This window comes from Phascolarctos cinereus, unplaced genomic scaffold (assembly GCF_003287225.1).
Source record: "Phascolarctos cinereus isolate Bilbo 61053 unplaced genomic scaffold, phaCin_HiC Scaffold_9;HRSCAF=440, whole genome shotgun sequence".
Lineage (NCBI taxonomy): Eukaryota > Metazoa > Chordata > Mammalia > Diprotodontia > Phascolarctidae > Phascolarctos > Phascolarctos cinereus.
In genome coordinates this window covers 35,164,454-35,180,882 of record NW_027556402.1, presented here as the reverse complement: position 1 = coordinate 35,180,882, position 16,429 = coordinate 35,164,454, and the positions used below count along the sequence as shown (strand labels likewise).

At 38.3% G+C, this 16,429-nt stretch overlaps 1 protein-coding gene across 1 annotated transcript in view; it reads right to left on the bottom strand.

Moving 5' to 3' along the window:
* The window catches only part of STPG2 (sperm tail PG-rich repeat containing 2), a 543,661-nt gene that overhangs the window by 405,185 nt on the left and 122,047 nt on the right, over window positions 1-16,429 (bottom strand). Inside the window, 1 exon segment of the mRNA XM_021008393.2 lies at window positions 9,665-9,757. Within this exon segment, the coding sequence (XP_020864052.1) occupies window positions 9,665-9,757 (93 nt within the window).

The window sequence follows — 16,429 nt, the reverse complement described above, 5'->3', positions numbered from 1 at the left end:
AAAAAAAAAAAAAAGAATATGTTATCTAATCTCAGTTCAGTATGGCATATTGAAAAGAACTGTGGGCTTAGATTCAGGCCTTGGTTTAAGTTCCTGCTCTGACACAGTTTTCTCAACTGGAAAATGGAGACAACAAAATTTTTATTACCTACCTCAAAGGCTGTTGAAAGGAAAATAACTTTATAATCCATTAAAAGGACTTTGTCTTTATAGGATTACTAACATTTGCAAATGAACAAATTGCCATAGGTAATATATCTACATTTCAACAAGATATTTTTAAAATTCATGACATTCTTAGGGAAAATATGGAAAAGATATTAACTGAATGTTCAAGTAGTTACGTTGTTTAGAATCTGGGTGGATAACTGTAATCAAATAGGGAGGGCCAAACTGCAGTAGCTCCTCTTGTGGAACACCTGGAACAGCACAGGACTCTGTCTGAGACTTTGTGACCTGGATGAAGACACAGATGTCAGGCTTTTAAAATACGCAGATGACACTTGACTAGCAAGTATACCTAAAACACCAGATGACAGGATCAAGCTCCAGAAATATCCTGACAAACTGGAAAGCAGAATTTAAATCTCATGGATTCAATGTAATAGGAATAAATAACAAGGCCTATGGTTGGATTAAAAGAAAATCAATGACATAGGTACAAGATAAGAGTGATGGAGGCAGAGGGACAGACAGATACATACAGATAACACGAAAAAGGCACAAGGGCTTTAGTGGCATATAAGCTCAATTTAAGTCAACAACATGGCTTTGCAAACAAAAAGCTAATGAACTGATAGAAACATAGTTTCTCAAACAAAGGAGGTACTGGTTTTACTGGATTCTGCCTTGATCAGACCATACCAGAAGTATAATGCCCAGTTCCGGGAACCATTTTAATAGGAGGAGTACTAAAAAGCCAGGGTGGGTCTTATGGAGGGTAAAAGTAAGATCAATAGGTAAAAGTCACTAAGAAGCAGATTTTAACTTAATATTAAAAAAGATTCACCTAATAATTGCAGTTGTTCAACAATGTTGCCTGGGGACCTACTGAGCTTCTTGTCACTTCAAAGTCTTCTAGTAGAGGCTGGCTAACCCTCAGGAGTGCTACAGAGATTAATGCTCTGACTGGGAATCAGGTCACAAATCTGAGAGGCCTTACAATTCTAGGATTCCATAATGCCCTGGACATGAGGCTATACTCTAATTACCTGCCCTCACTTTAAAATGCTTTAAGCTCCAAAATTATTCCTCCTTTACCACCCAATACAAGAAACTTCTCATTCTTACAAATGCATCTCAGTTCAGGTAGGGGTTAAAAAAGAAAGTGGTCAACAGGTACGTATGTACACACCTATAATCCCTGCTACTGGTCAAGCTGAGACTGGTCAATCTCTTGAGTTTGGAAGCTATGAGTCACAACAGAGTTAAAATCAATTGAATGTCCACATTAAGTCTGGCACCAATACGGTGAAGCCCCAGAATTGGGGGTGGAAGGAGGTGGGCCACTAGGCTGTCTAAGGAGGGGCAAATGGAGCCAAGGCAGAGGCAGAGCAGATCAAAGCTCCAAGCCACCCAGCAGTAGGATTGAGCCTATAAGTGGCCCCTACTCTTCCATCCTAGAAGAAAGGGAGATACAGTCTCATATAAACAGACAAATAAAATAACAAAATAAGATAAAATGAGATAAGGCAATCTCAGCTTTGCTGGAGGGAGAGATTATTGATACAGAACATCCTACTGTTAGACTGAGTTGATATGTTGGCTAGCCTTGATGAATTGCTCATTTTCTCTCTTTTTCCTTTTTTATCCTTTAGTTTAAAAATGGCTCTTTAGGAAGGGGAAGATGGTGGGATAAATTTAGAAAAGAAAGTGATATAAAAACAAAAGATCAATAAAATTTTTTAAAGAAAAAAAGGAAGGCAATATTTATGATCTGATTAAATTAATTCATTAAGATGAGAAAATAGATAAACATAATACACACTTATGTATGTGTACACACACACACACACACACACACACACACACACACACACACACACACTCATATGTATCTGACCATAAAAGAGAACTCACTGGGGGAAAAGCAGGGGTAGTTTCTTTTCCCATTCTGGATTCCTCAAGGCAAACACATAATACCTCATGTGCCCAGCAAACTGTTTTTGACACACTAGGCTGAAGAGCAGATTGGCGCCCTGTGCATTCATGCTCTCCTCCCAGGTCCTCATTATATTGGGAAGTCTCCCTAAGTTTCCTTTTGACTTGTCTAACTTCATTACCTCAGAAAATGAGTCTAACAAGTAAATGACAGCAGCGCGGCTGCCGGCTGCCATCTTCATCATGGCAGAGAAAGAAATGAGGAAGCAACCACTGAGCAAGACACGCAGAGACAAAGCCTGAGACCCAAAGCTCCTGCCCACCTGGGAACTCGCGCCCCTGAACGTTGGCACCAAGACAGCAGCGCTGCAGTTCCAACTTAATGGACTGAAACTGCAGCTCTCGCTATTTTAGTCACCCTACACAAATCTCAAATGTAAACAACAAACATGTGACAAACATTAGAAAAATGAGGGGCATGTGCATTTTTTACAATAGATCTGGTCTCAATTTAAAGGGATAATGCCCAGTGCTACAGCAGCCTAAATGAAGAGAACAGAGGCTCAGAACACGTATATAGATCTGCAATTGGCTACTGAATCTGAATTCAACCTGACTCTATCCTACAGTGTGGCTGTATCCCAACTTCAAGGCTACCATACGACCACCATACCCAAGGTATCCAAGAGAAAGGGAAAGATGCACACAGAATTATTTACTTTCCCGGCTGCCTTGCCAAAGGTTCAGCTCTTCAACAGAACGTATACAATCTAAACGGGGAAAACATCCAAGTTACCAAGACAATGTTAGCCGAAAGACGTCTTTCTTCCTCACTACTAGATTTTTCTGCAGCCTGTCCCACTCACACTGGCAAAGCCTGCTTTATTTCTGCTAATTAAATGCAATGGTTATAGGCAGCCTCCATGAAGAGGGTATCGCCAGGATGCTTTCAGTCATTTAAGCGGTCAGTAGGCACTTACTAAGTGCCTACTATACGCCAAGCACTGTGTGGTAAGAGCCAGGATACAAAGAAAGGTAAAAGATATTCCCTGTTCTTAAGGAACTCACAGTCTAATTGGGGAAATAATATGAAAATAATGTATGAATAAGATATTTACAGGATAAATTGGAAATAATAAAGGGAAGGCACTAACATCAAGGAAAATGAGGAAAGGTGTCTTGTAGAAGGTGAGATTTTGGCTGAAACTTGAAGGAAGTCAGGGAAGCCAGGAGTGAAAATGAGTAGGGAAAGTATTCCAAACCCTGGGCACAGCCACTGAAAACTCCTAGAGTCTGGATATGGAAAGTATTATACAAGGAATGGCAAGGAAGTCATTGTCACTAGATCACCGAGTACACAGAGCTGTAAAGGTAGAAGGCAGGAGGCTGTGAAGAGCTTTGAATGCCAAACAGAGGCTTTTATATTTCGATACTGCAGGTAATAAGGAGACACTAGAGTTTATTGAACAAGGAGGTGATACAGTCAGATCTAAATTCAAGAAGATCACTTTGACAGCTAAGTGGAGGATAGAGTAGAGTCAGCAGGGACGTGAGCCAAGGAAACGAACCAGCAAGCTACTAGAACAGTCCAGGCATGAGCTGATGAGGGTCTACATCAGAGTGCTGGCAATGTCAGAGGAGAAAAGATGTTATTAACAGTAAAACAGACAGAACATGGAAGCAGATGGGATATGGAAGGTGAGAAAGAGCTGAGGAGTCAAGGATGAAGACTAGGTTGTAAGAGATCATTGGAAACTTTAGAGAAAGCAGTTTCAATTAAATGATGAGGCTGGGAGCAAGACGGCAGAGAGTTAAAAAGACAGAGAAAAGGAAATGGAAGCATTATTTATAGATGGCATTCTCAAAGAGTTAAGCCATGAAAGGGAGGAGAGATATGGCAATCTGCCTGAGAAGGTGGGATAAAATGGGATAATGTGTGTGAAGCAGGTTGGCAAGGCAAAGTGCCACTTCTTCAGGTGAGACAGGGTTGAAGGAGCAAATAATGGAGGAGGGCATCTGAGTGATGTGAGAAGAAGAGAAGGGGAGAAGAGGGAGCCCTCCACAAATGGCCTCCATTTTGTCACTAAAACATGAGGCAAGGTTATTAGCTAAGAGGGTGAAGGAAAGGGGAGCCACGGGACGATTGTGTATTAGTGAAGGCAGCTAATATTGGGAATGATGCAAGGCTCAGGTCTAGCAGGATAATCACCAGAATGCTTTCCTGACACAAATTTTTCCACCTCCTTTGTCCCCTTTCCATCTAGCTTCCAATGTGGTGCATTCCACCACTCTAGCACTGAGGTGCTGACCTGGGAAAGTAGTCACATCTCCCTACACAACTGAATTACCTTCCTTTTGCTTGAATGAATAGTTAAAATCAGCATAAATAAAATTATATATGTATGTATACACATATGTGTATACACACATATAACCGTGCATATATACACACATGTACACAATGAAGTATGGATCAGCCTTAGATTTGCTTCCAAGTTTCATTTAACCAGAGGAATTTTAGGGCTGCTGTTAGATGAGTGGTGGTAACCCATTGCTGAAAAGATTTGGCATTTTAGTATGACATGGTATAACCTGAGTGATCCCTTAGTTTCCTCTCTCTCAACTCCCCATCCCACCCCCACCTCATGACAGAAGTAGAAAGGCAGTGATTTTGTCTACTAATAGAATGACAGCTTCTGACAGGGCCCTCTCAGCTTCAGCCCTCAGGTGGCATGAGGTGACTCCAACGAGGGCTGAGAAGAAAAGGATCCCTCTCTACCTTGTCCTATGGCAGCTGCAGCAGGAGGCCAACACCACAGAAAATGGCTCCTGAGTCACTGGCAGGCTTTACCTCTCTTGAGTTTCATTTATTGAGTAAATGACCTTGTCAGTGTGAAAGACCCAGAGATCTGTAAATATGGCATGGCAACCACATTTACAATCCATCAAAAGTTGATTGCAGATGCAGCAGCAACAGGAGTAGGCTGGTGCTTCTGTATCACAGGACAACCAGCAGAAAGAATGATCAAGGTCTGATTAGACAGAACTGTGTCTAGATAAAACATAAAACATGTTTAGCATTATTTCAAAATAGCTTTATTGTCCTAACGAGGCTTAAATGTTCACCTCCCAACCGAGTGAACCAGTAATTAAATGTTAATTTACTGAAATCTGTTCTAATCATTCTGGTTAGGTACACTACAATTCTATTATATTTACTATTCCTTTTTGTGACTAAGAATAAATGATCTGTCCCACAACTAATTCACAGTTCACACTGAATACCTTTGTGACTTTCTTCTCTTAGTTTGGAACCTCTGACTCATGTGACATATTTTTTACTATAATTAGTATCTTCCCTGGGCCACCAGAGTGGGAGAGATATAATGATCCAATGAATAAAAGAGAGTGTCCATCACCAACTAGGACAGGTGGCATGGAACTGCGCTTGGTTCAAATGACATGAAAGGGTATAGAACAAAAACAGATGGGTGAGTAGATGCTGTGGGCTTAGCCAAAACCTCCTCCCTCTGTGTTTTGTACACACACACACACACACACACACACACACACACACACACTCACACAGACACACACACATACTAACTCATTTTTGAAATTAAGCAACTTAAAATATGATACTCTCTTTTGTATCTAGTAGCTTTTGTTCAGCAGCTGATAAGGGGCATGTGGGGGTGAGGTAGAATGAAGGAAATGTGAGATGAAGGATACAGCACCTTTAATTTAATTTAATCATTAAAGCTCTAAGCTTCTCTGATATCAATGTCACTAAATACATCCCTTCTATGTTTAAATGTTGTTATAAATAATGCTAAAGTTGCTTTCTTGGTGATTTGCAAGTGAAACATGACTAGACAAATGGTGACATAAAATTACTAACCTCTGCACTTGAAATACTCAGAAATAAACTGTGCCTAGGTATTTTTTTTAAATATTTTAATAATTCATCTCTATTTTCAGAGGTATTTAAAAATGTTATACCCCTTTAAGATTTACAAAGCACTGTTCTCACAACTATTCTCTAAGGCAATGGGTGGAGTGGGAAAACCACTACATTTTGCAAATGGGTTCAAACTGCAGCTGGGTGAGCCCAGGCAAGGCACCTCTCTGGACACTGGCTTCCACATGCACAAAATGAGGGGATTGCACTAGATAGGTCTGTCAGGTCCCTTCTTGTTCCAAATTCTAAGATACGACTGCCTGCAAAATTATACCCATTTACAGAAATCTGTTGCCACCGGCACACATAATGCAGTCATCGATTTAACAAGACCAGAAGTCTAAATTTCTAAGCATATGGTCATCATTACATTCTAAAGTAAATAGTAAGGTCCTTCAGCTGGGAATGTTTAGGAGGAGAAAAAGTCATTATGACATTAGTGTCTGGGAAAGAAATATATTAGATCACATAACTTTTAAAAGGTAGCAACCCTTAGTAAAGTTCTTTTAGTACCACCTAAAATGAGCATATATATTGGTCACATATGTCAAAGGAAGACAGATAATATAAATAAGATTATACAAACAGGGTATGCATCATTCATATTTAAACTGGGGAAATTAAATAGAGAAAAGGGTAGAAAAAGGGAAAGATAGAGAGGGATAGAGAGAAAGGGAAAAAAGGCATAGACCAATATTGAGAAGACAATGGAGTGAAAGGTATCCTAGGGTAACTACAGCAGAAAAAATATAACTAAAGACAAACTTCCTATTACATAGTTCCTGGATTTCCCATCCCTGCAAAATATATATAATTGCTATAAAACTACTGCAAAAAGGTTTTACAGAGCATGTTGTTATTTATAATTCTTTCTATTAAACTTATGGTCTTCTAATCTTTGAATAAAACAAGACAAACGATTATTAATGATGGTTACCAATATTGTAACCATATTGGACTGTAAATTCAGATCATTCCTCAATAGTTCATTTAAAATTTTCTTTTTGTCTGCATTTAAATTATTTTTTGCCAAATTTGACTTCAATTACCATAAAGCAACTGTTGGTTTGTTTTCTGGTTTGTTTTTGAAGGCTTTTGGGTAGAGGGCACTAGAGGAGTGTTTTTGTTTTTTTGCAACAAACATTACTTTAACATTGGGCATTATGGTTAGACATTGAGTACCCTTCCTGGAAGGGAGCCAGCCAATACCTTTAGGGAAGACCCTAGACATAAGCTAAGCTAAAAAGCTCTGCCTTGGAGATTTTACCCAGGGTTCTATTGTGGGATGAGGGTGTAACTGCATAATAATGGCAACGCCAAAGTTCATTGTGGGAGAGGGGTCCCTTTGGCTGAAAGGCACATCTTGGAGGCTAGTCCAGGATGCTAGAGAATGACTAGAATAAACTCCAAGTGCTTAATTCCTTTTGGGGATGCCCACGCATCTTCAGGACTCATCAGACTTTGTTTTATTTCTTTCTGGGTTAGCCTGCTTGCTATACTGACAAGTGAGCCTCCATTCGAAACATCCCACAATTTTTCAGGATCCACTGTTCAGGGACCTACTGGAGAGATTATTTTTACCTGCAACTCCACTTGGACTGCCTTGTACTGTTAGGAATCCATTGGAGAAATGTTTTATCTACATGCTCAAAGCAATCATGGGAGAAATTTTCATGCAGGACAGTTTGGTTTCTGACCCAAAGATGAGGAGGTGACTTCCAGTAAGTCCCAAGTACCCAATCCCTATTGAGAAGCATGCATTCATCTCTCTCTATAGGAGTTAGATTCTGCCCCTGGCTAAAGGTCATGCTCAACATAGCAATCCCTGGTTGGTCCCTTAGTCTCCATGATTGTGATCAGTGACTGATCCAAGAAGACCACTCACTCTGTGGGACATAAAAAGAGCTAAAGAAAGGCTCTACCTTTCAATATAAGCACAAGACTTTGAGATTCTGCCAGCTCTGACTTGGATTTCCAGTATGAGAGGGAAGGGATTTCTGTCGACCCCTCCCCTCAGCAATGGTGGGCCACAGCTCAAGCACCAGACAGTGGGATCATGTGCCTGCCTCGTTAGCCTTGAGTCCCATGCTACCTTCCTCTTCCTTTGCGTTTCCTCCTTGAGCACAGGTCTGCAAGCAATGATCCTGCAGAACGAGTACTCTGAATCTTAGCAGCTACCTCATGAGCTCATGCGTTCCCATCTACCTGAATCAGGGCAATGCTGAGTGCCCATTGGAAGGTGATTCCTGCTTCAAAGAGAAGGAGCTGACCCCCAAGAGGAACCTGAAATGGCTAAAGAGATACACTAGGATGGTCAGAAATGTGAACCTTATGAATTGCTCAGGTATCACAAGTTTGAAGTGAAAGACAAATGTCTGGTTTAGCACAAAACACCTTTTAAGAAAGTATAATGCTAAGTAATTGTTTTGCTTCTATATTTATTAATATGTATATATTATATTTATTAATGTGTGTTTATGAGTCTGTTGTGTGAGGAGGAAATAAATAACAACCCCATGCCTGATGCCTGTCTGTATATTGAATGTCCTTCCTACAAGCGCCCTTCGTCTGATAACTCTGTTATCCTCTGTTCCTCCCATTTTCAGGGAGACCTTAGACACAAACTGTACCTAAACTTTGTTTCAGAGACTTTCCCCTAGAGTTTTAATCTGGAGTCAGGACAAAACTAGCTGGATGGAATAAGGGAACCTGATTGCCATCTCTTTGGGATCAGGTCATCCCAGGTTAAACCCCAGATACGGGTTTACAGCAGAAGTCACTTTAACAGGAAGAGCCTTCCCTGAGTCATGTTTTACAACAGTGACCTTATTTTATTTTTTACTGTTAAGTATAACTTATGTGCAGTGATAATTAAAACTCTCAGATGAATAGAGTATAAATCCAGTCTCAACAAAACATAGAAACACAACCACTATTTCATAAACCTTGAGTTATGTTTGAAGTTTATACCACATTGTACCACTGTCTCCCATCTCACAAAGCATAGTATGTACTAACATTATTGTTTCTATCTTTCCTGTTCTTAAAACAAATGGAATGGAAGAAAACCAAAATCATTACTATTCTTTTTTCATGCTTCATCCACTATAAATTACTCAATATTAGGTAGCTAGCTAAAAATGAATATTTATCTAGTTAAAAATGTTAACATCTTTTTTGTTAAGTTTCATATAAAAAAAGATATAAAAATACTGAGAACCACTGGAATTAGAGATACATATAAAAAGAAAATCAAAGAAATTCAATCTTAGGGGGTAATTTGAATTGAATTTTAAGTCTTTCCATTCTTATACTAGTTCAATCCTCCCTTTGTCCCAGGCATATCTGATTCCTTATCATGGAAAGAAGAGGAAATTCCCTTCTATCATGTACAATTCTCTCAGAGAGCATGTAATGAATTTATATTGGGCTTCAGGAGAATGGACAGTTCTTTACAAACTTAAAGAAATATGCAAATATCAAAGAAACCAGCAGATTCAAAGAAGGGTCTGTAGGTCCAAAATAATGCCCAGAAGTATGTATACCACCTTTTCTCAACCTCTTAGGTTACAAACAGATTTAATTTTCATAGAGTTATCTCACCGTAACTAACAATTTACTTCTTCTTTCTACTTTTGACAGGAAGGAAGCTGATTCCTTATTCATCTTCCATGAATCTTGAGGACTTTCTCTAATCTGTCAATGCCAAAGAATGCATTAAAATTAGTTCAAATGAATTGTTAAAAAATCGGTTTTAATTGGGAATACAAATGTTATATACTGTCACATGTTATCAATATTGTATTATTAATTAGAAAAATCTAAAAAATAAACACAAAGAAAATACAGAGATATTTCCTGGAGGAAAATGGCTCTGCCATAAGAGACCTTAAGAGACCTTAAACAACTTCATAAAACCACAACAGGTCTCAGTTTACTGAACTGTAAATGAGGGAGGAGAAGACATGATCTACAAGTTTCCTTAGAGTCTACATAACTAGAAACTTTAAAAATTATGGATATAATGGAAAGTCAAAATAAGTTTACCTTGACAAGCAGAATTATTTTGCATACATTGTTTAAAAGAATTAGAGATGTATTGTACTTTGGTATTAATTCAAAAGTTAGAATTTATATACATTAGGTATTTGTCTCAGGTACAAATAATCTTAACATAATTAGTTAATCCAATCAAGTCTTTATTTATAAAAACTAGCATAAGAAATAAACATGTGGTCATAATAATAATTTAGCTAGATTAAATGATCATCTGGGGTGACCTGATATGAACTTATCTATCTTAATTCCTTTTAAACAACAGGGTTTTAAACGACAGGGGCAATTTAATGTGTTAAGTAGTCTGTTGCTGCCTTATTGCACAGGACGCCTGAGACTTGAAGGTCACCAAAGGGTAACCTGGACCTAGCTGAGGAGTACAGACAACTGCTGGGTTAACAACTCCCAGATATAGGAGCCCCATAAAATGGGGCTCATAAGACACTACTGAACCTATGTCTACTGAGAGATAAAACTAACTCAAGTAGCATCAAACAGGTAGTAAGCAAGATCAAAGTCTCATTGCTGGTCCATTCATAGGGCTCCCAAGAGTTAGGTATTTGGAAAAGGGAGTGCCAGGAATGCCAAGGTCAAGAACCACATAGCAGACAGTTCAATGAATGAGCAACGGGTGAAACATACACAATCACTGAGCAGGAAAGGAAAAACAAGCAGTTAACTCTGAGATGAGTTAGGTTTTCCAGGCCCTACTACCCTTAGTCCCACCACTCCCTTTGTTGATATGGTCAGACACCTATGCAAGGCCTAATTTCATCCTCTGTCTTAAAAGATGTCTAAAGTATCAAAACATCACAGAATTTCAGAGCTAGGGGAAAAAAAACTTACTGACCAACTAGTTCAGACTATAACTCCCACCCCAGTCCCCGGAAAGGAACTCCACCATGACTCACCAAACAAGTGGTTATACGGCCTTTGTTTGGAGAACTCCAGTATAAGGAAAGCCACTACTGCCTAGGTCAGCTCATTCCACTTTTGTATGCTTTTTACGAGGAAAATTTTCTTTACATTAACCTTAAATTTGACCTCCAACCATGTCACCTAGGTCAAAATAGGACAAGTCAAGTCCATCTCTAAGATAAGAAGCAGTTCAGTGGGGCAGTACAAAAAGCGTTCAACTGAAAACTGAAAACCCCAGAGTCCGAATCCTGCCTCAGACACTTAAAGCTCTGTGAACCCCAGCAAGTCACTTAACCCCTCTCAGATGAGTTTCCTCATCTGTAAAAGGTTTGTTGTAAGAGTCAAATGGGATAATCCTTGTAAAGCACTTTGCAAACCTCAAACTGATTTATAAAGCTAGTTATTATTTAACATGACAGCTTTTTTAAATATTTGAAGACTTTTCTATCCCCTCAAGACTTCTATAGATTAACTATCTCTAGTTCCTCAAGCAATATCAATATGTCTTGAACTCAAGATCCTTCAACCTCCTCCTCTGAATATTCTCTGGCATATCAATGTCCTTCCTAAAAAAACAACATCTAGAACTGAACATAATACCCCACATGTAGTCTGACTAGGGTAGCACACAGCAGGACTATCAGCTGTTTATTCCTAGACATGGAATCTCCAGTAGTGTAGTCCAAGATCATGTTGGCTCTCTTGGCAGTCATACTATGTTATTGACTCATACTGAAATTGCAATCTACTACAACCCCCAGTATTTTTTTTCCATACAAACTGTAGCCTAATAATGTTTTCCCAAATCTAAGATTTTACATATATTCTTCTTAAACGTCATCTTTTTTAATTCAGTTCAGTGTCGTATCCCATCAAAAAGACTTTGTATCCTGTTTCTTTTATCCAGTTTGTTAGCTATTTCAATCAATCAATCAACTAGCATTTACTAAGCATTTACTATATGTTAAACACCATGCTCTGTGCAGAGATACTGATGAAAAACAAAAGTAGGGCCTTCCCTCAAGGACCTTTATATTCCAATAAGGGAGATGACATTTGTAATTCAGAACATAAAGGATTACCACAGAACAGAAGGAAGATAACCTAAGAAGGTAGCCACTAGCCACAGCCTTCTGGAGGCGCTTGACTTAAATGTTAAAGGAAGTCAGGAATTGTAAGATGGATGGATGAACGGATTGATAAATAAAGCAGTCATCAAGTGCTTACTATACACCAAGAACCGCATTAAGTGATGGGGATACAAAGATAAGCACACAAGAATAGTCTCTGCCCTCAAGGGGCTTACATTCTAACAGGAGAAGACAACTCACAGAGTGGAGATGGAAAAGGGCTTGGGGTGCTATGGGATAGTTTGGTACTAACGTTCATGGAACATTAATGGGGGCCTGGTTCTGGGTGATGTATAATGGCAAGGTCACCTATCAGAGCCTAGGGTAGTTCTGGGGGAAGAGTCCAAGATTAAGATGGGAAGGTGATGAGGATAACCAGGTCAGAGTAGCATTGGCATGGTTTGCAGCTAATGGGAGAAAAGCATCCCAGGGATAGGAAACAGTCAGTGAAAAGTCATGAAATCAGGAGATAGAGAATCAGTTTTCAGCAACATCGAGTGGTCCGATGCAACTGGATCAAAGAGTGCATGGAAGGGTGTAAAAAAGGGTCGTTACGAGGTATTTTGCATGCCAAAGGACTTTATATTTGGTCCTGGAGATAATGGGGAACCATTGGAGTTTAATGAATGTGGGAGTGATGTGGTCAGATCCAGACTTTAGGGAAATTGTTTTGGCAGCTGAGTGGAATATAAATTAGAGTGAGGAGAGGCTTGACATTAGGAAATTAAACAGAAGACTACTGCAACATACAGTTATGAGGTGAGAAGGGCCTGAAATATGGCGGTGGTTAAGTGAGAGGAGAGAAGGGGACATACATGAAAGATGTTACAGAAAAATAAATTACAAGATTAGGTAACTGATTGGATACATGGGGTGAGAACACAGGAAAATCAACTATGACACCAAGGTTTAATCCTGAGTCAATGGAAGGACAGTGATCCACTCAAAAGTAACAGGAAAATTCAAGAGAGAAAAGTGTGGGAGGAGGGATAATGAGCTTTGTTATGGAGGTGTCACGTGACTATGAGACACCCAGCTTGAGATGGGATTAGAACCTAGGGACTGTGACTCCAAATTCAACACTTTCCACTGCTCCACATTATAGTCTTTTGACTCCTTTTTCCAGACTATGAGATTTTATTTGTCTGGGATAGGTTTTCAGGAGGTACAAAGGGATGGAAAAGCTAGATCTAAAATAGGCTGAGAAAGCAAGGTCTCTATCACTATTCTGATAAGCATTGGTTTACGTAGTGAATTATCTCTCTGGAATCAGGATATGAAAGAATGGATACAGACACCAACCAACGTTTTAATTCTTCAAATGTCCCCTCAGCTATGGATAACCACAAGTAATTTTTCTTAAGCCCTCAGAAAAATGGGAGACAAATGGCACAAACCAGAAGAAATTCTTTAGAATTAGCCCTAAACATGGAGTGGAAGAGCACTTAGACTTTACAGAAGTAGATCCATACCCTCCATATGGAGACGGCATATCCCTGGAATTCAATTTGTCTTTGTTGAATTCCCATTTTTCAATTTTGGCAAATAGATGATGTTTCCAAAGTTGGAACAGGATTGTTCAAATTATTCTGATAATGAAGCTGATTCCCATTAATAAATGAAAATTTCACAAAAGTAGATGATTATCATTTTGCTTAATAATATGATTGTTATAGTATTGAAAAAAGGGTTCATAGACACTGGAAACATCATAGAGTCACTGCATAAACTAAACATTATCTCTGTGTTTTTGATGTAGCCATATCTATTCTCATCCTTTGCTTTAATTGAAAACAAGTAGTACACTGTCCCCAGACATCTAACTTAATGTTGACATACATGTGAAGGGATGGGGATAGCGGCCAGAAAATATCATTGCCTCAGTCTTGCCCTTCTATATCTGCCAGCGATTGGAAACCCAACACACCCTGGTAGTTGGAATCTATATTCTTGATTTAACTCATCTTGCATGATTTATCATATAATCTAGTCATAACTATTAACTGAATACTAAAAATGCATTATGCATGATTCAAATTTTTGTATAGCATGACTTCTGAGTAGATACGTTTCCTATACCTTTTCAAAAATTATCTCACCATTAGTATTCTCATTACTCACATTTCAGAATTCTTTATCTTCATCTTAAGTCTTGTGGATAATATATAATAAAAATGTAGTTACATCCCCCACCTCCATTCTGCTTTTAACAACCTACAGTAATTCACCTTTCAAATGGCTTACATTTAAAATTGCCTCTATTCAGACTATAAGCACCAAGAATGCTTTCATTGGTATTTTTATCCTAATATTCTTTATAACTGGTGATTCAAAAACAGAAAAAGTAATCTCTTCTGAAGCTTTTTTTATGTGAAAAACTACAAATCTAGACACTCTTAGCCAGAATAATTTGTATGGTGTTCAGTTAGAAGTTAGGGGTTAGCATGTATCTCTTGAAGTATCAAAATAATTTATCTTTGCAATATTGCTATTGACACTATTATTTTCATGCAGGTAATGTGGTCTGGGGGATTCGTGAAGAATCTTTAACTTTTAATGTGTTGATAGGACATCTTTCACTTTTATTTTGCAGTTTAGGAAATTTTCTGTAAATTGGCATACTGATAAAAGTTATAACCAGAGTTATACAGATATTAATCTTTAGTCATCATTATGTATATGTGGAAAATACAAGATATTTATAGTAAAGAATAATGCTTTTTATTTCCTATTCCTTCACATTTTAGTGAATCTTTTTTTTAGTTAGATGGCACATGAACCATTAACACATAATTGCTTTAAAGTGGGCAGGCACTTTGGGAATTACATTTCCCAGAGGAATCACAGTGAGATGCACCTATTCTCTCTGTTCTAAATGACTGAAACTAGAGGTCTGTAATGCAATGAAGACTAGTGAGTCTCAAGCAACATTTGAAATATAAATATACTTCTATGCCCCAGAATGGGCTTTCAAAGGTTAAAGAATCAGGCAAACCCTAAAAGTTATTTAAAAAGCAATCCAATTGGCGGAAGAAATGTTACTGGATGCTTATGGTAATTAGGATTTTTCTTCGTCATTTTAGCATCTTCATAATAAGTTAGTAGAGAAAGTAACAGTGGATAAATGAAATTTGCAGATGACAGAAAACAAGAGGGAAATATATCAGGTACACTAAAGAAGACAATGGAAATAAGAAAAGAGAATGTTCAGGGGGTTAAAAAAACATAGAATGGAACAAAAACAGATCTAAACAGAAAATATATTTCTTGGGAAATATTTTTTTAAATTTGTGGTAAGCAGAAATATCTAAAGAATATAAAAAGAAATAGCACAAATGACGGACGTTTTGCAATATGCAACCCCAAAGGATTATATGCTATGATAATCTATCTATGTGGAGACATACATTACAATTACCTTATTAATTACTGAGTCGCTAGCAATATTATATTTTGGTGCAAAGAATGTAGTGAGGTTTTTCAAGGGGGGGTTGTTTATTTTTTGTTTTTTTAGGAAAAGATAAAAAGAGAACAAGATAAGTCATCAGGGGCCCGAAGTTTTCATTTATTAAGTAGAAAGCCACTTTCATGTTTACTTTTTGAGACAGCTCCATACTGCTTGTTTCTAGGTATCCTGTCAGCAAAATAAACTCTCCAATACTCAAGTGAATCTCTGGTCTTGTCAAAGTGTTTGTTCTCTCAGATTATGAAGCTCTAAACACATCCATGCTTATCTGTCACGTGACATTCTTGTTCATGCTACTTTAAATTCCCCAAAGGACGTCTGCTTCTCTGGGGACTTTCTCTACTTTCTCCAGAGATCACAATGATATCAGTGGAACAAGCAGACGCTTTGTTCTTCTTACTTTCACCACATGAAGAACCCTTCTTTTTTTCCTGGTCATCCATTTCTTTCTCTTCTGTGTGATAAACCAAACATGCACTTCTTTATTACCCTTTATGTGACACTCATTTTTGCCTTGGAAAACCATACAGTTCCTTGATTTCCAGGACTATAACAACTCCAATAAAATAATGGCTTTCTTGCTGTTCCTTACATATGACACTTCATCTTTGAATCCATACTTCCTCCTCCCCTCAGGCTAATACAATCTCTTTCACCTGTTGAAGCTCAGCTCACTTCTACTTGGAGTTTTTCTGATCTCAGCTGCTACAGCCCTCCTTATCAAAATTACCTTGCATTTATTTTGTATTTTTTTCTAAAAATACTAGGGGGTGGGGGAGGGGGCCCATACCCCACCTT